Source organism: Pseudochaenichthys georgianus, chromosome 6, assembly GCF_902827115.2.
Source record: "Pseudochaenichthys georgianus chromosome 6, fPseGeo1.2, whole genome shotgun sequence".
In the NCBI taxonomy this organism is placed as follows: domain Eukaryota; kingdom Metazoa; phylum Chordata; class Actinopteri; order Perciformes; family Channichthyidae; genus Pseudochaenichthys; species Pseudochaenichthys georgianus.
This window is the reverse complement of record NC_047508.1, coordinates 19,527,249-19,549,888: the sequence shown is the minus strand read 5'-3', so window position 1 is coordinate 19,549,888 and position 22,640 is coordinate 19,527,249. Positions and strand designations below refer to the sequence as shown.

Genomic DNA, 22,640 nt, shown 5'->3' with positions numbered 1-22,640 from the left:
TTGTACGATTAATACTGCAGATCCTTTATCTTACCTCTTTCTAATCTACACACATACAAGTATTTAACTGAAGTTACACAACAGAGTTGGAGTGTATTCACACGTCACATACTACAGTGTTTTCAAGAAACATTGAACAGTGCTGCCACACATGACACAGGAAAAAAAGAAAAGACTCTGAACCCTTTCTTTGCCATTATATAAAAATAGTGTTGCTACAAAAGTATAAATGAGGCTTACTAATAAGACAACTCAGATCTGAAGCTACACCGGAATCTGCTGCCAAAGTGCAATTTAAAAAAAAAGACAAAATGAATAGAATCAAACCCTTTTTTTGTTGCATTTTAGTCGAGTATAAAAAGAAATGCCTTTTTAAAATAGGATGCAAGCAACACTAGTTTCTTAACCTGAATTGATGATAGACTATAATCAATTTAAACAGAACAGATCTTAATGTTTGCATTCTTATACCATTTTGTACAATAATTATAATGAATAAGTTCAAATAAACTTACAGCTGATTAATAACGGTATATAACTTGAATTTTTATTATATCAAAAACCTGTTGAAATGCTACTGTTACTTTTACTGTCCCCAAAAAGCGCGTCGGCAGCCTCCAGGAATGCTTCTTTCACAACTTCGCCGTCTTTGAAAGAATTCATGTGTTTCGCAAGAACGTGACTGACACGATAAGATGCTATCGTAGCAGCCTTGCTCTTGTTGTTGGGCCTGGTGAACATGGACTGCTGTGCATTTAGCTGTCCTTTCAGGCCCCTCCCCTTTTGGGAGCGTAGGGCAGAATTAGGAGGGAATTCTGTCTCGTAGCGTTTGTGCACCGTTTTGAAATGCCGCTCCTAAATTACCCTTTTTCGGTAAAGCCACGCTCGCATTGCAGATGAGACAGATGGACTTTGAATTGGAATAGATAACAACATAATCATCCTCCCACTCGGAGTGAAAATTATATATTTTGTGCTTTTTTGCTTCTGCCATAATTGTGGTCTTGTGTGTGTGCGGACTGTCACTCCTGTTGACACGGACAACGTCAGCGAACTAGTGCACAGTGCCCACCAGCCACGCCCCGACACATGGGGTCACGCCGGCCAATCACAAAGCTTTGATGCGTTCAAGTGCATTATTCTGGCACAGGAAGATTATGTTATAGGACATTAACGATAAAACAGAATATTGTTGTTCTATTTTTAGACACATCTCGCGATCGACTGGGAATCTCCCCGCGATCGACTGGTTGGGCACCCCTGGTGTATGCCAAAAATACCTTTTTAATACCGCCTACCGTAGCCAGCCTAATAACTACCTCATTTGACCACACTTCAAAACTATCCCTTTTTAACAGAGTTTTGAAAGTCATTTTTTTAATAATGTTACTTCAGCACAACAAAAGGATACTTACATACAAAATAAATAGGCCAAATAGTTAAGTTATGTGTTAAGGGCTTGAGGTTCCTCCAAACTGCAGTAAGTGCCTGTTGCATTCATTCATCATGCTTATCTGCCAACCAAAAAGGCCCCATAAAAAGACCAAATGTAGATGCAGCCCAGTTTCTATCAAACGGGGAACCACATTTAAAGCTTTCCAGTGGTTTGCCATGTCAAGTTGCTAAAACAAGCAACCTTTCCAATGAGGATTCATGAGAGCCACAAAAAAGCATGATGAGTCATTCCTATGCAAAGTATTGTTCATGCAAGGACATGACAACAGCAACACCCCCATTAGGCGCATTCACACTGCGGTACTTTTCCCACAAAGGTTCATGCGAACTTAGTTCATGCGAACTCTTTAGTTCGCATGAACTAAGTACAGATCACGTTCACACCGAAAAAAGTCCCTGGGGTGGATTAGGCAAATGAAGCCGCTGACGTCACTTCTTCTTCTTCTGCTTTGGGTTTACTGGCAGGCCGCAAACCACTTCACGGCCAAAGTCCCCGGCCGGAAGTCCCCCGGAGTTGGGGACTGGCTTCAGTAGAAGCTGCTGGGAGTCCCAGCAGCTTCTACTGAAGCCTTCCGAGTAAATCGCCAGAACGCCGACACCTCCTCATCTCCACCGCTCCACCGCTCCCATGTTTTATTTTGTGTTGCCATAAGTTAGTCTCTCTGCGTTTCTGCGCTGGGCTAATGCTAATAATGCTAATGCGAGGATAGTAAAATGGCGGCTTCGCAAAACTTTTTGGGAGTTTTACGGGGCGTGGTTTGCAATCCGCCCAGCCAATCAGACATATAGCTCTTTTCTCACAAAAGAGCCGCTCGAAAGTCCCTGCTAGAGAGCAGGGACTGCTAGAGAGCAGGGACTTTCGAGGGGGTAAAAAGGTTCGCATGAACTCATTTTAGTACCGGCTCTTTTTGGTGTGAACGCGATCATGAACTAAGTTCGCATGAACCTTTGTGGGAAAAGTACCGCAGTGTGAATGTGCCTATTCTTTGGATCAAATGTTGTTATATCAAATAATTTACAAGGACTGTGGCATGACATTCTGTTTATACAGTAGACTACACGCACCATATTATTTATTTATTTTTTGAAGAAGAAGGCAAGCAGGAGAGAACTTGTTTGCAGCATTGATGTTTTATCATTACTTGACATTAGGGGTGTAACGGTTCACAGAAGTCACGGTTCGGTTCATACCTCGGTTTGGGGGTCACGGTTCGGTACGGGTTCGGTACAACAAGGTCCCAAAAAAAAAAGTCCCAAATGCATCATTTTGTTGCTGTTATTTATTTTTAACAGTAGTGCAAGTTTTGGTATGAAAATAAGGAACTCTAACATTTAGAATCATTAACTGTATTACACAGTTAAAAACAAACTACAAACAGTAACACACACACACTCAGATGGCCATATTATTTATAATGGCTGATGTCAAACAAAAAGGTTAAATAAGCTGCTGTACAACTAAAAAGAATGTCTTGAAAATATTAAAATAAATAATAAGAAAGTGTTTCAATCACAATCAATAAAAGGCAATACAGAACTGTATAACATCTCCTGATGTCAAAATATAAAATAAATACAATGATAAATATATAACAAAATATAATCTGTACCTTTAGGAGCAATGTCTAACATGTGTAATTAACTTGAGTGTGTAAGGCCATTATGCCTAAATAAAGGTACTCAAGCTTTACTCTATTTTCAAGTTTTTCTTCAAAAAGATGAGTTAGTCTACGTTGTCAGTTGTGAGGGCAGATCTGTTGACGGTAACTATGTCACCTGCCGTCGAGAAAACCCTCTCGCTGGGGACTGAGACTGACACGGATGTGATTGAGCATGTTTGACGTGTTACCACTAGCATACCGCACCGCTGTCGAACAACGCCGACACACTGTCCTAGTCCGATCCACAACTCGCACCCCATCATTGTTGTAGTCCACAGGGAACCCGAAATGTTCCCACACACCTGATTTAAAAGAAGCAGGTGGGTCTTCTAGCTCCTGAGTGTTGTGTGAACTCGCCATAGCTACTAACTTTTCTTCTTCATATATTGTGTTCGTTTTGTTGTGTTTTGTTCTTGTTCTTCATTTGTTATTTACGGGCGGCTGGCTTTTAGGCGCAATACCGCCCCCTGGATTATATATAGTGTAATACTGCCCTGAGTGACAGACTTTTTTCCCACTCGTAAAAACAGGCGTATTCGCCGTGTGACTGCATGTGCCGAACCTTGACTTCCGAACCGTGACGGTACGGGACGAATACGGATACCGTTACACCCCTACTTGTCATGCATTTCTCCCTTTTGATGAAATTAGTACATCTGCAGTGGTTTGCATGTACTATGTACAGACACAGGGTGAAGCCATTGCTTTCTAATGAATAATGTTTCAACAAACATACCAGTACTCCACACACAGGCAACATGGAGACCAACGATGCCAGTTTGTGAGTTTTGTCTCGCACTGACTTACACGCACCATATTTAAAACATGACGCACCGTGATGACCACTAATCCACCTTAACGATGAAAATGATCTACCATATTGACATTTCATATAACAGTTATTCAGTTACGCACGCTTTCACCGCTTAACAAACTGTTGGTTGTTATCGTGATAAAATATCTTTTGGTATGTCTTTCCATTTTTTTTATTATGGGTCAAACCTGAAGGTGACAGCATTATGAGTACAGCAAGAGTGCTATGTGTTGGTACGAACACATTTGATTGCGTTATCAAATTCAACATTACTGGTGCCTCTGGAAATCTCTTTTAAGCGGAACATACCTTTTGCAATTTTTGTTATTTTTAAAAGCCATAGTTGAGTACTTAAGCATTACGTTTAAACTTTCTTAAAAAGGTCAAATTGATGGATCCTATACTTTAAAAAACATGTTTCAACCTCTTAAGGTCAACATTTTTCGCAATTTAGATTTTTACATGTTAAGTCTCAGTAGTAACATTGATGACAGTGTCAATATACACTTCCAGTTACAAATGTTATTTTTTATTATTTTGTTATTCACAATCCATTCCAACACCCAATGTTGTTCCCTTTGTAAAGCATGACCAATGAGTTTGAGGGGCTGCCAAAAATATTGCTGAGTCGTCTGCATATATAGATAAGATGTAGACGCCTTGATTTCTCCATTAACTCATCCAACCTTTTGAAAGCTGTGCCCTCTACTTTATACCTTCCCTGAGTACATCTTTGGACACATAGCTGAAATACATGAACAATAGAGTGACATACTTTATATGAAAGTTTATAGTATACTTTATCATTATATTTCTCACTGCAGAAACAGTTTATTCCTTGAAAAGATAAAAGATAAATTCAAGAATCGTTTAATCTCATTGTCAAACATAGGGTTGCACAGTGAGTCTTCAGTCAATATTGTGTATTGTTTGCGGTTGAAGATAATTGAGAGTGGGTAGCTGTATAGGGTATCCTTTATGTACAAAAGAGGCACCACCCTTTCACCTGGCAGATGTTCTTTTAGCACGAACACATTAATAGACAAGGGGCAAGCAGTAGTCTCTGAGCTTTTAGAATACATTCACTATCCTCATTGTCAAAGACTGTCAAAGCTGCCTCTGTCCTGTCCCGCACTTTTCCAAATGTGCCCTTTCACCTACTTTTCTCATATGCATTCGGGGCACAGGTGTAAATGGTTGCCTTAAACTACTGGAACTGATACTCCCCATCTCCTGGGCTTAGTGTGAGTTAGCCCAAACTGTGAATAGGAAATATCCCGGAGCATACAGTAAGGATTCATTTGCAGAGGAAGGATTACATTAGAGGGAAGCTGATAGAGGTGTGCGTTCTAGACCAGGGGTGTCCATAACATTTTTCACTGAGGTGAGCAAAATCAATCAAATGTATGTCAATTTTGCTTGATAATTGAATATGCTTTAAAAAAAATACAGCCTACATCGCAGCTGTCCATAGGGTTTTATTTATTTTGTTTAATGCTGTCAAAATTATCGCGTTAACGGCGGTAATGAATTTTTTGAATTAATTGCGTTAAAATATTTAACGCATGCGCAGAATGGCCCGCCCCATACATCCCACCAGTGGCAGCGCCAGGGTATGGCTGGGGTAGGCTACAGCCATACCAAGAAATGGCTTAGCCCCACCATGAAAAATGATGTTATAGTAAGCAAAATAAAGTCTGCCAACTCGCGCGGAGTAAATTGCACAGACAGCAGTTAGTACGAATGATTTCAGTAGCCACTTGTCTGGAAATACCGAAGACTAGAAACGGTTTTGAAAACTTTTGTCACGTAGTGATCGTCTTCTCAAAAGAACATCTTTGATAATGTCTTCTGGCCAATCAGAGTCAAGATAACGGCGTGGTGTTGTTACAGGAAGTCCCGACGGAGAATACTTTTGCTGTAGTACATCTCTATATTCACATCGATACAACATTATGTGTTGATAGAAATCAACACGTAATGAAATAAGACCCCACGGTTTGATGATTGATAGGTGTGTGGGATATCTTTCATTTTGAAACACAGAACAATGTTATAATAAACATACATACTGTATGTTAAATGGATATATCCGCCTTCTTTCATTTATCTTTCCATTCCCACAACAATATACGTAAAGAAGTTGTATATTTTGGACATAGTTCGAATGGTGATTAATCATGATTAATTAACTGTTAAGCTGTGATTAATCTGATTAAACATTTTAATCGTTTGACAGCCCTCATTTCGTTACAAAAAGTGTTTGCAGTTTATCCCATAAAACAGAATCCTCAGATTGCTTATAATAAGGGGAAACAGGAAGGGTGTACTTCCAGCTTGTTATACAAATAAGTTATTTGGCTTCTTTTTTTTTTAATCAACTACCATCGTTAGAAAAAGGTTTTCAACTTGATTTGACTACATTTATTTGAAAATGGGGCTTATTATAAATACTGTTATATATTTTCTAGGGCTGTCAAACGATTACAATTTTTAATCAGATTAATCACAGCTTAAAAATTAATTAAACATGATAAATCACCATTCGAACTATGTCCAAAATATGTCATTTCTTTATGTATATTGTTGTGGGAATGGAAAGATAAAGGAAAGAAGGCGGATATATCCATTTAACATGTTTATTGTAACATTTTTCTGTGTGTCAAAATGAAAGAGAGCACCTATCAATCATCACACCGTGGGGTCTTAATTCATTACGTGTTGATTTCTATCAACGGGGGAGTACTTCAGGAAAGTCGACGGGGAGGGGGCTAGTGGAGTACTTCGTGACCACAGAGTGTGAACGTTGTGATCAGCTGTTTTAGCGCAGTTCTCCAGTGAAGGGGGGGGGGGGGGGGGGGGGAGTCTTCCTCCGCAGCCGGTTGGCGTAGTTTTGGCACAATGCCGTTGTACAGACCGACGTTAACAGCAGCCTTGTCTGTGCACACGGAGACCGACTCTGTCGTCCGGTGATCTAACCGCCTTCTGGAAAAGCTTCATAAGTACGTTGGTACGCAAATGCGCTTTGTGACACAAGTGACGGTACGCATTTCAGATTACGCACATAACCTGCGTACCAGTTATGTGCACCCCTGTACTACAGCAAATGTATTCTCCGTCAGGACTTCCTGCAACAACACCACACCGTTATCTGGATTCTGATTGGCCAGAAGACATTATCAAAGATGTTCTATTGAGAAGACGATCACTACGTGACAAAGGTTTTTCAAAACCGTTTCTGGTCTTCGGTATTTCCAGACAAGTGGCTACTGAAATCAATCTTACTAACTGCTGTCTGTGCAATTCTCGGCGTGAGTTGGCGGACTTTATTTTGCTTACTTTAACATCATTTTTCATGCTGGGGCTAAGCCATTTCTTGGTATGGGTGTAGCCTACCCCAGCCATACCCTGGCGCTGCCACTGGTGGGATGAATGGGGCGGGCCATTCTGCACATGCGTTAAATGCGTTAAATATTTTAATGCAATTAATTCAAAAAATTAATTACCGCCGTTAACGCGATAATTTTGACAGCATTAATATTTTCACATAAATATTTAAGAAGTACAATATAAGAGAAGCACAAGTGTAATGTGTGAGCCATATGCCATTATACTTTGGAATTTGCTGCTGGCCAATACAAATTGACCATTGGCCGCAGGTTGGCCCCCAGGCCGTAGTTTGGACACCCCTGTTCTAGACCTATGTCACAGCAAGGTGAAACAATGGCATTACTTTCAATCCATGTCTGCGTCCCTTTAGAAACCGGTTTGTGTTAGCACTACTGGATATCAGATGAATGCCTTTCATCTCACATCTACACTTCAGAACTATATAACTGTTTTAATTGTTTTCTAACAATAGTGCCAGTGTGCCTATTTTAAACCTGCTCGGCAACAACGGACCATAATTGAGCCTAGTCCATCGCCTGCGTCATCTGAAGCCTTTCTAGGTTTTGTGTTTGGAGTTCTTTCATCATCTTGGGCGAGGAATCTTTGTAGCATGTGTGTTTGCGTATAAATATATACCAGTTGCTGAGGAACGATGCCTTTCGCCCTGGCAGTTGCTGGAGGCAGGTTTTCATTCTTCCTGTGAGACAGAGGTGTGAAAGGTTAGCTTGTGGAGTCAGATGGGTGTTTATACTGGGATGATGATCAGATGCTGCCTGCATCACCATGGAAGACACCACGCCTTTGTCTAAGTTTAGCCTTGTTTATGTACACTTAACTTGACATTTTCTTCTCAGCTTTCAGCCCAAGGCTTCCTCTCAGACTTGATTCCAGTTGTGCTGAAATGTCATGTATTGACTCGGGTCAAAGAAAAACAGCTTTCTACTGTAACCCGTGTAAATCCAGCGTCTAGTATTTTTTTGTGGTACATTTTCTATTTAGATCACTACTGGTATTGATTACTGATAAAGATACATAATGATGTATATCATTACTTTTATGTGAGTTATTGGTTTTCATTTTTCTCATTGTTTTATCTTTGTGTCACCTAAATATATATATATATATATATATATATATATATATACACAGTGGGGCAAAAAAGTATTTAGTCAGCCACCAATTGTGCAAGTTCTCCCACTTAAAAAGATGAGAGAGGCCTGTAATTTTCATCCTAGGTACACTTATGAATTAATTGGTAAATTCCTCGGTAAAATAAGTATTTGGTCACCTACAAACAAACAAGATTTCTGGCTCTCACAGACCTGTAACTTCTTCTTTAAGAGCCTCCTCTGTCCTCCACTTGTTAACTGTATTAATGGCACCTGTTTGAACTCGTTATCAGTATAAAAGACACCTGTCCACAACCTCAAACAGTCACACTCCAAACTCCACTATGGCCAAGACCAAAGAGCTGTCAAAGGACACCAGAAACACAATTTTAGACCTGCACCAGGCTGGGAAGACTGAATCTGCAATACTGTAGGTAAGCAGCTTGGTGTGAAGAAATCAACTGTGGGAGCAATTATTAGAAAATGGAAGACATACAAGACCACTGATAATCTCCCTCGATCTGGGGCTCCACGCAAGATCTCACCCCGTGAGAAGCACATGGGGGGACCTAGTCAATGACCTGCAGAGAGCTGGGACAAAAGCTGGGACAAAAGTAACAAAGGCTACCATCAGTAACACACTACGCCGCCAGGGACTCAAATCCTGCAGTGCCAGACGTGTCCCCCTGCTTAAGCCAGTACATGTCCAGGCCCGTCTGAAGTTTGCTAGAGAGCATTTAGATGATCCAGAAGAGGATTGGGAGAATGTCATATGGTCAGATGAAACCAAAATAGAACTTTTTGGTAAAAACTCAACTAGACGTGTTTGGAGGAGAAAGAATGCTGAGTTGCATCCAAAGAACACCATACCTACTGTGAAACATGGGGGTGGAAACATCATGCTTTGGGGCTGTATTTCTGCAAAGGGACCAGGACGACTGATCCGTGTAAAGGAAAGAATGAATGGGGCCATGTATCGTGAGATTTTGAGTGACAACCTCCTACCATCAGCAAGGGCATTGAAGATGAAACATGGCTGGGTCTTTCAGCATGACAATGATCCCAAACACACCGCCCGGGCAACGAAGGAGTGGCTTCATAAGAAGCATTTCAAGGTCCTGGAGTGGCCTAGCCAGTCTCCAGATCTCAACACCATAGAAAATCTTTGGAGGGAGTTGAAAGTCCATGTTGCCCAGCGACAGCCCCAAAACATCACTGCTCTAGAGGAGATCTGCATGGAGGAATGGGCCAAAAATACCAGCAACAGTGTGTGAAAACCTTACAGAAAACGTTTGACCTCTGTCATTGCCAACAAAGGGTATATAACAAAGTATTGAGATGAACTTTTGTTATTGACCAAATACTTATTTTCCACCATAATTTGCAAATACATTCTTTAAAAATCAGACAATGTGATTTTCTGGATTTTTTTCTTCTCATTCTGTCTCTCACAGTTGAGGTATACCTAGGATGAAGATTACAGGCCTCTCATCTTTTTAAGTGGGAGAACTTGCACAATTGGTGGCTGACTAAATACTTTTTTGCCCCACTGTATACTCAGATATATCATTTAAACATATTTGTATACAAGTTCGCCATAACCTTTTTAAAGACTATAACGAGACAAGCACCAACAGTGCTTGACAACAAATAGACATATTTAAGTGTAGTTTAAAAATAAAAACATCACCGTAATGATTTTTCATTTTCCATCACATATAAGAGGAGACTAAATATAATATTTTTTTTTCTTTCTTCAATGCAGCAGTTCTATCAGGACTATGACCAGCAGAATAAACAGCACAGTGAGGAGAATTGCAGAAACCAAGTCAAGTTAAAGTAAACTATAACAACAACAACAACAACAACAACAACAACAACAACAACAGGGCTAGGGAGGAAGAATCAAGGTTATATTTTGGCTAGACTAGATTGAGAAAAATGTTTATTATAATCTGATGACTAAAATGTCAGCAATTTTCATTGACTATACTAAAATAGTTTTAAAACACTGAATTACCTTAGGTTAACTAAAACTTGACAAAAAGACTAGATATATAATCATACTGTGTATATACACATTTTAGATACAGGACCTAAACTAAGACTAAAACAAACAACATAGCTGCCAAAATAAACATTAGTGCAGAGTATCAGATATGACCATGCTTGTGCGATGTCTTATGCCCCTCTATATCTGTGGTGACTGGATAATTTGAGAGGTAAAGGCAGAAGGATTTAGATTCGCCATTAATCAGGATCAGTGTCCGTCTGCTAAATGATCCGGACGAGACCTCGCAGTTCCCGAGCCACTTTCCTTATTTCCAGCTCCCCTCCCCTGCTTTCTAGGAAAACCGGTCTCTCAACACTATCACTCTCTCTTTCTGCGTCTCTTGATCTCAAGTACCCCCGGTCAGGCCGCTACGCTTCACTGCCCTCCAGAACACACACTGTGAGATTGGGGTTATGGGGGGAGGTGGGTGGAAATGGAGCAGAAAGATGCATGTCACATGAGAAACAAATGTCTCTCCTCTCGGCTGGGTAAAGGGGGGACAATTGGCTTCAAAGGGCCTTAAAACGTTTACATCTTTCTTTGCATACTGATGCAGCAACTCCTTCACCCTAACAATCACAGTGCTCATGGACCAGTACTGGGTCTGAGAGCAAGAACTCAGGTAGTGTAACTAAGTTAGCTTCCTGAAGTTGGTGTTTGATAGAAAATCATAATACTCATCAAACCATCCTAATTCGGTAAAGATTGATCCAAATGTGGAAATAGTTACTGAAGTATCGTAAACAGGCTTACCTTTCTTGATAAACACAATTGAGCATGTCACATTGAAGGAATCTATGCTACTGCAATGCTAGCTTTGTATTAACGTATTATAGAGGAAAAGGCATTTGTTTGCACTGCATGGAAAAATATATTACATCATTCTTATGTACACAGAGTCTTTGTGTTCACAGATGGGATTTTCTCATGCAATTGTTTGCCTAATATTGTAACAGCAGCTCAAGGTATAATGTTGTTTTCTCTGAAAATAGGGAATATTATATTATCCGGTGCTATCAGAAAACATATGAGGTGATAGAATATGCCATATCCGAGGCACTCATGTCAGACCACAGCGTCGCTATTAAGCACTTTGTCAGACGCATTTGGGAAGTGCTCTCTACCAGGCTAATCCGATTGGTTAGATTGATTAGCAGTTAAAAGCCTTTCTTCCTCTGGTCGGAGCATTCCGTTCCAAATGCTGCCAAGTGGGCTATCTTCAGCTGAGCTGGCCCACCGGATCAGTTGGTGCCAGGCTCGCTTCCTGTGTAGGGTTTCACCGGGCGCGATCAATACATGCAGACATCTAATTGGATGAACACTGACACTCACATTTCTCTTCTCTCCACTTTATGGGCCAGGGAATAAAAAGCTGAATATGGGTTTAGATGAGAGTGTCCGGTCAGTTACAGTAGGTAAGATAACAGCAGAGTTTATGGGAATGCAGTGTGGAAATAAGCTGTATAATTTTTTTGTCTGTGTCTTAATGTTATATGATGGACACTGATTGCATGTAACCCTGCAAGTGCTTGAAAGCCTTGTTTAACAGCCTGTTCTCCCCCCTTTCTCCCCATTTTCCTCTTTTCTTTCCCTTTGCGACAGAATGACCAAGTGTGACATAAAGAACTACCTGGAGAACATCTATAATGTCCCTGTTGGAGCAGTTCGCACCAGGATACAGTTTGGTAAGTGTGTTCAAAAACATTCAGGGAGCTGTATTATTTACACAACTTGGAGTTATTGACGCTACCTCATGAGATATTTGTATTTCTCATAAACTAACTGATAGAATGGATCGAAGTTGACTTGCTCTTGCATCATTATCACAGGAGAATTTCTATTTATTTTTCGAAATGAGTTGGTTTGCAGGATAGATTACGTATTGCTCCTTTTTTGGACAGCAACTGCTCCATAGCTGTGGGAGCTTCATGCTGCTGCTAGGTTTGGTGTTTCTTTCTGTTTGGGTGTGTCCGGGTCAAATGCATTCTGGGTCGGGTCTAATTATCCTTACGTCTTTCCAAATTGGCTTTGACTGTCCCCAGGTTGGTTTCAGATGACGTTCATAACTTCAAGCTCAGATAACATTAAGATAATATATTCATGAGTGACAGTTACCATAGCACATTTCCAGATAATTGTAGACAGTTTTCTCTGTAAAATATCGATACACACACAGAAATTATAAGGACATTTTAAGTTAGTTCAATTCCCACAATTCAATACCATATTATTCCTGTAAGAGCAATATAGTTTTGTTTCTCTCGGGCCCAGTATAGGTCTGTGGTATGTTATGGATTTAGCTTTATTATTGTTTCCAGTATGGAACTCATTTTATTTACTGTAAGTGGATTGAGTACGATGAGCCTCGGAGAATAGAAAAAAAACCCACAATGCAGACTTTATAGCCACAGGCACTAACATTATGACGCAAAAAGCTAGCAATTGACGAACATAACACAAAGCATGACTGTACATCTATGTAAAGACATGGAGTTCTTCCAACTGTTCGGAGAGAGTGTTAAGGCGGTGATGAAAACACTTGATTTACACACACACACACACACACACACACACACACACACACACACACACACACACACACACACACACACACACACACACACACACACACACACACACACACACACACACACACACACACACACACACACACACACACACACACACCTTAGTTTTTCACTGTTTGTCAAACTCTGCCTCTTCGCTGTAAAGTATTTTAATGACTTGTTAATAAGTAATTATTCTCCATACATTTACATATTCATCATACTGTGTTTTACTGTGATATGAAAATGTTGTATACAATGCAGTGATATACAAGTCTACTCAATAGAACACAACAGTACAAATATGCTTTGAATTAAGAGGCAATTCAGCACTTTTTACAGCTCCATCTCTACTTATAATGTAGGCGGGAAAGATGGCTTTGTGAAGTAGCTACAATTCATGTTACCATGGATTACAGATACAAAATGTTCACAGAAAAAAAAGTAAATGTCAAAATTGCAAGACTTGACTCTTTTGAACAATTTAGTTATTAGTTTGTAAATCTTGTGGAAAACATTTAAGCTTCATGATATTTCTTTTGTTCAGATGAAAATATAGAAATAATATTATGGTTACAGTGTGCGAAAAAGCACACGTCCGATCGTCCGGGACGTGTTATTTACAATATCGGACAAGTACATCTATCCATTGACTTGTCTGATGGACAAGTGAAGTTTTTCGCCCATAATAATTGACAAATTATTGATAAATTCAGCTTACAAAAGGCAGAACTCATTCGCAAATTGTCCGTGTCCCCGCGGACCGCAGCTCTCTCTCTCTCCATGCTCTGGATCAGCTGATTGGTGCAGCTCAGCGTCTCTCTCTCTCTCTCTCTCTCTCTCTCTCTCTCTCTCTCTCTCTCTCTCTCTCTCTCTCTCTCTCTTCACACAGCGGATCCGCAAACTTTCTTATGTTCTTTCTCTAACACGTAATGAAGGTTATTAAGCGTTTTAACTCCTATGTTGTTAATATTGACTGCCATTTCCTTTATGAAGTAAAGCAGCCTCCCTGTCTGTGTCCTCGCGCTGTCCTCACATCCCGGACCCCCAGACTCGGAGGAGCACAGGGATGTCAGTATTGTTTATATAGAAAGTACATTATTGAAATGAAAATACTATTTATTTCCTTTTACAAACAGTGAGCAGCTGGACAGCTGTAGCATATGTGTATTGCAGGACATGTGTTGGACAGACTGTGTGGTTGGACTCTGTCTCACAGGCAGGTTGCAGTGTAACATCAGAGGAGACTGGGCCAATTGTACATTCTCAAATTGCACCACTTAGGAATAACTAAACAATGCAGAGATTATTTTTATATCATTTTATTCAATAACCGTAACAAAATGAAACCGTATGAAGTGATTCGTAAATAGGAATACAGATTTGACTTAATGTTTTCATAAATATATTTTTCTCCCAGTGAAATTGGCATGGGACTTATTTTTACCCTCTCAAAGAACCGGAATGAGAACCGAAAAGAACCGGAATCAAAAAATCGTTAAAATCCAAACGATACCCAACCATTGATGTATAATAAGAACCCAACCCTATGTGTGATGCAGTAAAATCTTACCGCTCACTTACGTTAGCGGTGTCGTAAAATCGTGGGAAAATGTAAAATCCGATGGCGAAGAAGAAGATTCCAGTGGCCCGGACAAGTGAAAAATGTATTCGGACAAGAAAATTGCCAAACTCACTTGTCCATGGACAAGTACCCTCTAAAAACGTTTTCTTACACTGGGTTATGTTCTCTGTGATCATTGCGGTTATGTCCATCCTATTTTTGTATCAGTCGACAAGTTTGTTAATGAAATGTTGGATTGTCGGATTCACAGAAATGTAATTATTTCTTGGAAAGCATAAAGTCTTATTAATTCTGTCTTTGAGAGATAAGCTGGTGGTTATCCGGGATTAGCAGTTCCAGATCGCGATGTATAACATTTTCCCGTTGACATGCAGCAGCGGGAGTGTTTTCCAGCGGCTAGTTGTGGTAGTGGTTAGCGTGCCTGGCTCTCCTTTCCCCCTAACACACACAGCTGCTTATCTGACAATCTGCTGCTGCAGCATTCCAGCCTCCAGCTGTCCCAGGACACCCCACGCTCCCTCCGCACAAACACATACTATTCACTTACAAACTTGCAGCTTCGGGGCTCTAAGTGCCACATCTTCTCCGCAGTCATCCCAACCCTCTGCCCCTTGTCAAGGATGATCTGAGCCACAGTGTCATTGACTTAATAATCCTCTTGACTTTTTATTAGGGGAGGTAACTGAGTTAGCATGGACTGATTTGGGGGCTCCCTACAAGTCAAGGAATAACATAAGTAGAGGACATATGGGTGGCTTGAAGTTGGATAGACACTGATGGATGTGCTGAAAAGAGGAGGCACGCGCTCTCTCCATGCCAGCCTTAAGGGCCACGAGGAGCCCCCCTCTACCTCTGGAGGAGAGCCTAGGAAGGAGAAGAGGGGAGAGGCGTCTAGCTTAGCCTAGCCTACATTTTGGAGGACCCATTAACGCTGTTTATTAGGGTTGTGTCATTAAAAGCTAGGGGAAAAGGAAAGCCCCTCGGGAGGGTGGGTGGAAGGAAAGCAGTGAACTGTGGGGGGACGGAGAAGAAAGGGCGGCTCAGGGCCCCCGTTGATCCCGAGGTGCGTCAGAGAAGGTATCCCTGTCTGCGTCAGGGGTTCCACTCCATTGGCAGCGTAAAGACGGCAAGAGGCTGAGGAAAGCGAGGGGCGCAAACAACCCTTTCTTTCCTCCATGGACGGCAAGGGTATTTTTGGAAGGAGTTGCCATGGTTACCCCTCTGGCCTGGGATTTGTAACGTGATAGCTGGCAGCCAAACCGCAATCTCAAAGTGGGAGAAATTGTGCTTACGTTTGCGAGTATTGCATGAAAGCTCTGTCTGTGTGTCCGTATGTGTTAGGAAAGGGCTACGAGAATTAAGAGAAATACTTTGTTCCTTTTTCAAGGTGTGTGTGTGTGTGTTTTGTTTATCAGGGACAGGTCAGTGTCTTACCTTTTATCTTTCAAAGGTTCTAGCATTTCCCTGTGGATTTCCTCAGCAATCACACAAAGACACATACACTAACACACACACTAATACATACACACACAGAGGCAAACACTCTTCGTTACTTCTGTCTCCCACCCACACAGGGGCCTCCAGTTAGCCAGGGGGGCGTGTGGGGGCTGTTTTTAAAACCCTGCTCAGGGCTTTCCCTTAGCAGTAGGCTGCCTGGCTAGTGATTACTAGCTACACATACAACGCACACAGATGGAAGCGTACACACACACACACACACACACACACACACACACACACACACACACACACACACACACACACACACACACACACACACACACACACACACACACACACACACACACACACACACACACACACACACACACACACACACACACACACACACACACACACACACACACACACACACACACACACACACACACACACACACACACACACACACACACACACACACATACATACAGACACAAGTGACTCATTACAGCGGAATGTTTCCCTTGTTTTTCATGTCATAAACCGTTCCCACGGCAATGGCAGTTACTCAGTGGGGCCTGTTGACTTGACCACCAGGGTCTCATTGAGATTAGAGTTTAAGGCCGAGATGAAACATGATGCTGTGGTTATTATCCGCAATTCATAGTAGTGTTTTTGTTCTAGCGTAAAGATTGAGATAACATTGTGAAGTGCCGCTAGATTTAGTTATATCATTTTAATGTATTTATTGGAAGCCAGACTGCACACGCACTGAGCAGCTCCCAGAGTCCCCTGTCCTCCAGGCTTGGAGAGGTCCGACAGCAGAGAGTTTGATGTCTTCATCATCTTCAGATGGGGAAGAGGTTAATCTGACCTCAAATGTCAACACGTTAAAGCTCTGCTTTACTACACATAGATTATTCCCTGGAAAAAAAAGATGGTATAATATTTGTTATTCAGATAAGGATGAAACATAAAATTGCTTTACAGGTTAATATATGTAAGGAGTGCCTTGGTAATTTTGCTAACTTTCACCTAGGTGCGGAATGAAATCCGACAATCCTTTACTATTAATCATTCTGATTTTCATTCTAATTCATCGTTATCCCTCAACATTATACATTTGGTCTTAGTATTACAAAAAATAAATGACAAATGTCCATTATTATGACTTGAAATCCTAGGTGATTCCATTAAATGTCAACTGTTTAATCAACAATCAAAAACTCAATGTTAGGACAAAGACTAAATATCTACAAATTTAGATTTGTAATGTTGGAATGATTAATGTTTTGCATTTTTGCTTGAAAAAATGTATTCAGAAATTGTTGCCATTTCATTTAGAAATCCACTAATTGTTGTGGCTCTGATAATGATTATCATTACATTAGAGTTCATATTGTTACAAAAATGCATTGTCTCTTCCAGTGAATGGAATACCTCTTCAATTAACATACATTATAGCAAAAACTTTGAAATTATGCTCATCTTTTTGCTACATTGTCCACCAAGACCCTTAGGACAAGTTACCTCATTATAGGCCGTATCACAAAGTTTCTCCAAGATTAAACACTTCCATGGTCTCAACGGCATATCGTTATGTTGCGAAACTTTACTCTCACCATGTTCATAAATGTCACCACCCTCACTGTCTGCTGTCTCACAACCACACTCTCACACTTAGTCATGCCTGTTTACCAACAAGTACAATAACTGCTGTTCTTCGTTTTATCAGGCTCCAACAAGAAGAGGAATCATCGAAACCAGAAGATCAAGCAGCCTGACTACAAAGTAGCCTACGTTCAGCTGGTGAGAACACACACACACACACACACACACACACACACACACACACACACACACACACACACACACACACACACACACACACACACACACACACACACACACACACACACACACACACACACACACACACACACACACACACACACACACACACACACACTCTCTTCCTCCCACTCCGACTGTTTTCTGCTTAGTGTTGTTTGAGTAGCATTAGCTCATTGACTCCTGTCCCATACACAGTGGGAGGTGAAGACCTTGCCACAATAACTTTCTTTCTTTCTCTCTGTCTCTCTCCCTCTCTTTCTCTCTCAGCCAGACCTCTGTGTTTTTTGTTATTGTGGGGGCTGCATTATTAAACACAACAACCAGGGGGGAAAGGGCATTTTCAGGCCTTGAGCCTTCAGCTTTTGTGTCATGGGCTATTTTTTAAAGGGAGACTTGGCGGGTGAGAGAGGTGAGATGGGCCCCCGTAGAGCCCTGAGGGGCTGGCAGCCTTTGAAGGTGAGCTCTGAAACTAACTCGCACACAAATGCAGATATGAAGAGACACGTAACAATAAAACATCAGTGGGCACACATTTTATTTGTTCGAATGCCATTTCAAATGTTCTCATGAAAAGTAGATGCTCACAAAGTGTGCAGCCTAACCTTGCATCTCTCTCTTTCTCTGGGGTTCACACACTCTGGCTGCCCTCTGCTCTAGCTGCAGTCTGGGTTTCTGAGGGGCCTGAGGGTAAAAGGTTGTCCTTGGTTACATGCCAGACTTATTACAGGAAATATTGAGATATGTTTATCATCTGGTGTAGCTCTCCTTTCTGTGAGCAATCATCTACACTTGGTGTGTGTGTTTGATAAGACACTCCCGATGTCAGACAAGATTTCCTCGTTGTATCACAGCAGTTGCCCTGACACCTGTGTTTGAGGTAAGCTTTGGGTCAGGAAGGCCCAATCCCAGGACCTCTTGCCAATGTTTGAAGTATGTTACTCTTTGAAATCTAACAAACCTTCCTCTAAAACGTCAAAATAATTTGCTGTTTTAACGCGCCTTTGATGCCGGCGTAAAAAACAAGGGCCCTTTGTTTTGTGCCTGTCGTTTTGATCTTGCCCAGATAAATCAGAAGTGGTGTAGACGCTTGTTTATGCCGCGCCGCCCACCCGACTGGGAGCCATCAATTTTGAAGCGGATGAAAAATGAAAATTGTCTAAACACGACAATTTGAAAGAGGATACATAATTGAAGCAGCCATGAATCTTTAAAAGGGGAGACTTCCTCTTGTCTGACACCGAGGAAGTGGCCTGTGATTTTGTGTGCGTCTGAAATTCCTTGCGGAGTCATCAGTGATGCTTCTGTCTCAACAGACGCACACGACGATGATAGATGTGAGGATGCAGAACAACACACACACACACACACACACACACACACACACACACACACACACACACACACACACACACACACACACACACACACACACACACACACACACACACACACACACACACACACACACACACACACACACACACACACACACACACACACACACACACACACACACACACACACACACACACACACACACGTGTGTCATTCATGCATGCACAGCCCCATACGGAATTATGTTTTTCCTTGAGTGTCATTCGCTCTATAGTCCCAATCACGTTGCGGTTTCCTGAACGTCGCGGTTTTCTGAAGTCATGCTCATTTGATGGGGAACAGCGGGCAGATGCTGGCTCTTTGTGCTTAAATTGGCTTGATATAAAACCGAATATCCGGCCTATTTCTCTGGCAGGTTTTTGGAAAAAACATTCTCTCAATTTCTTTTCCTACCTCACTCTCCCTCTCTTGTGTACGCACACACACATTTACACAAGCGTGCACACACACAGCCTCAGAAAACCCTCCTTTCTTTTGCAGTGGTGGGTAAAAAACAAGATTGTTCCTAATTGACTCCACATGTGGGAGAGTGTTCTGTGGGTCGATGCTCACACCACGGTCCCCCCATTCTCCCCTCATCCTTCCCTCTCCCCATTCTCTCCCCCTGCTCCCTCCATCCGCTAACATTGCAGCAGTACTACGTTTGCTCCCTCTCTCTCTCTCATTCCTTAGTCTTGGTTTGTGGTAGAGGGGAGGCCTCCCGTTAGCGGGGTTCCGTGACGGCCATTTTCCTCAGGCTTAGGGGGGACCCCAGTAACAGGGGGAGAGATAGCGTCTGCATGTATGAAATGTGCAGTGTGTGTGAGGGGCTCACACAGGGGAGGCGAGTAAGGGCATGATGGAGTCATGCCAGAGCAGGGAGGTCCAGAGGCATCAGGGGTGTGTGTGTGTGTGTGTGTGTGTGTGTGTGTGTGTGTGTGTGTGTGTGTGTGTGTGTGTGTGTGTGTGTGTGTGTGTGTGTGTGTGTGTGTGTGTGTGTGTGTGTGTGTGTGTGTGTGTGTGTGTGTGTGTGTGTGTGTGTGTGTGTGTGTGTGTGTGTGTGTGTGTGTGTGTGTGTGTGTGTGTGTGTGTGTGTGTGTGTGTGTGTGTGTGTGTGTGTGTGTGTGTGTGTGTGTGTGTGTGTGTGTGTGTGTGTGTGTGTGTGTGTGTGTGTGTGGAGTCCGACAGCTTAGCCCATTTTCGCAGTCACCTCATACTGTTCCATTCATTTGATGCTGTAAAGCAGGGGTAGCCAACACGGTGCCCGCGGGCACTTAGTCGCCCGCAGGGGCAACGTGAGTCACCCGCCGGGCATGTTCTAAAAATAGCTCGCCAAGCAAATCCAAAATGTATAAAATACACAAAACAAAAAGGAAATGTAATTAAAAGAATCTACCCTATGCATAAACGAAACCTAAATCATAGCGAACTCTATCTACTTACTACAACTCTATATAGCCCCGGACAGCCCCAGTCCAATTTAACCCCTGGGTATTTGTAAGGGAGCTCCTATATGGCATTTCCCCGCTGAAGCTCACCAAAGTTTAATATATCTCATAGTTCAAAGTTTTGTCAATTGTTTTGTTTATTGGTCAAATACTGGTTTCTCATGGTTTCTGAGGAGTTTACTGGAATGAAAGAGCACAGAGTGCAGAAGCAACAAAGCAGCATACTGCATTAACCCTAACCCACAGAGAGGTTGAAGTTCATGTGGAGAGGAGGCTTCAGGAGTCTGTCTGCACTCTGTTTAGTTGTGCTATCTTACAATCAATATAGTAAATGTGAGGTAAAGTGTGTCGTCAATGTAACCGGTTAGAACTCGAAGTTGCGATGAGGTCTTAAAATGTATGGAAAGGGTCTTAAAAAAGGTCTTAAAAGGTATTAAATTTGACTTCAGGATTCCTGCATATACCCTGCCCTAGAGGATGTGAGGTCCACCCCAAATAAAGCGGGTTAAAATAATTAAATTGCATACATGTTCTTTTAGTAAACACTGAAAACGGGTCCCACAGACCCAAACAGCACACAAAGGTTAAAGGTCAGCATATAATAATGTTAAAATGTGCTAAATATATACACTGCAAAAAACAAAAAATAGAGGACTAAAAGTAGCCCCCGACTTGTCACCCTAAAAAAGGTTGGTGACCCCTGCTGTAAAGGCTGCTGTAGGAATATCTAATTGTGCATTGCACTTTTTTACCTCCGTTACAGACATTACTTCACGTACAGTAGGAGTAATTAGATTTTCTGACTCACATTGCCTTTTGAGTAATAACATTTTCTTCAGGTTTTTACTGTTTACAAAGACAGTTACATTACTTTCATTATCATGAAATCCTGTTGCATTTTTGTAGAAAATCTGTTAGAAAAAGGCTTTTTTGCATCTTCATAATGCATGTCATACCTTGTGGTTTACCCTAATTCAAATTTATCTTTGCACATCTCACAGCTAAAGTGCGCCATGCCACCATTTCCATTTGAACATTTTGTAAACCAAAGAAAAAATAAGACAATCAACCTTTGAAATTAAAGTCATTTTTAAAGGATTTGAGTCATTATTCAGCAAATTGATTGTCAGTCAAACATGTATTATTAATTCCTCTCTGCATGGCGTGTAGATAAAAAGGCTGTGGTGGGTTTTGGTCAGAGGGGGGGGTTATGTTCTCTCTTTGGAGTGGCAGCTAGTTTGCAAGAGAGCTCTGGTGGCTGGTGCCAGCTGCAGCACTCGAGCAGGCTGAGTGCTCAGAGTGCATGTTGAAAGCTCCCAGAGGGTGACGCTGTGAATATATGAATGGGATGCCTGACCAGTGTCAGCTTTTCTGAATGATCCAGTTTAGTGCCACATTGTGCTGTAAATGTCAAATGCATGCTATACAAGTTACAAGCTCTAATCAGCAGATTGTTTGCAGCTGGCGAGTTTATCCTTCCAACAACATGTTGGGTTTTAACATTACAAGATTCTCTGACATCTTTCATACTTTTTTTTTTAAAATTCCGAGTAGTTATGTGGTTGAATTTTCATTTAATTTAAAAGAGATTAATTACATTTGGAAACATTTATTTACACTTTATTTTCTAATTTAGTTTGTTAGATGGTGAGATCATTTTTGATTGATGTTATCCGTGTGAAGAAAAGCATTTAAGAAATGTTCTCGTTTTCAGATGAGTTTCAAAGGGAGGAGCATCAGTTTGTGTTTTCTGCGTGTTGAGCACCGCATGGCACGTCCAGGCACCTGCTGGATGCTTTCAACCATTTAGCAGAATAATCAACACTCGTTTGACAGTCTGTATACACCTCGCTGGGAATCTGTGAGCATCGTCGTCAGTCCGTGCTT

The 22,640-nt window shown here is 41.5% G+C and overlaps 1 protein-coding gene across 2 annotated transcripts in view; it reads left to right on the top strand.

The window, feature by feature from the left end:
* Positions 1-22,640, top strand: part of mrpl23 (mitochondrial ribosomal protein L23) — a 56,222-nt gene that overhangs the window by 6,248 nt on the left and 27,334 nt on the right. For both annotated transcript variants that reach the window (XM_071203379.1, XM_034085375.2), the window contains exons 3-4: positions 12,085-12,167; positions 17,813-17,886. In XM_071203379.1, the coding sequence (XP_071059480.1) occupies positions 12,085-12,167; positions 17,813-17,886 (157 nt within the window). The remainder of the gene's footprint in view (positions 1-12,084; positions 12,168-17,812; positions 17,887-22,640) is intronic.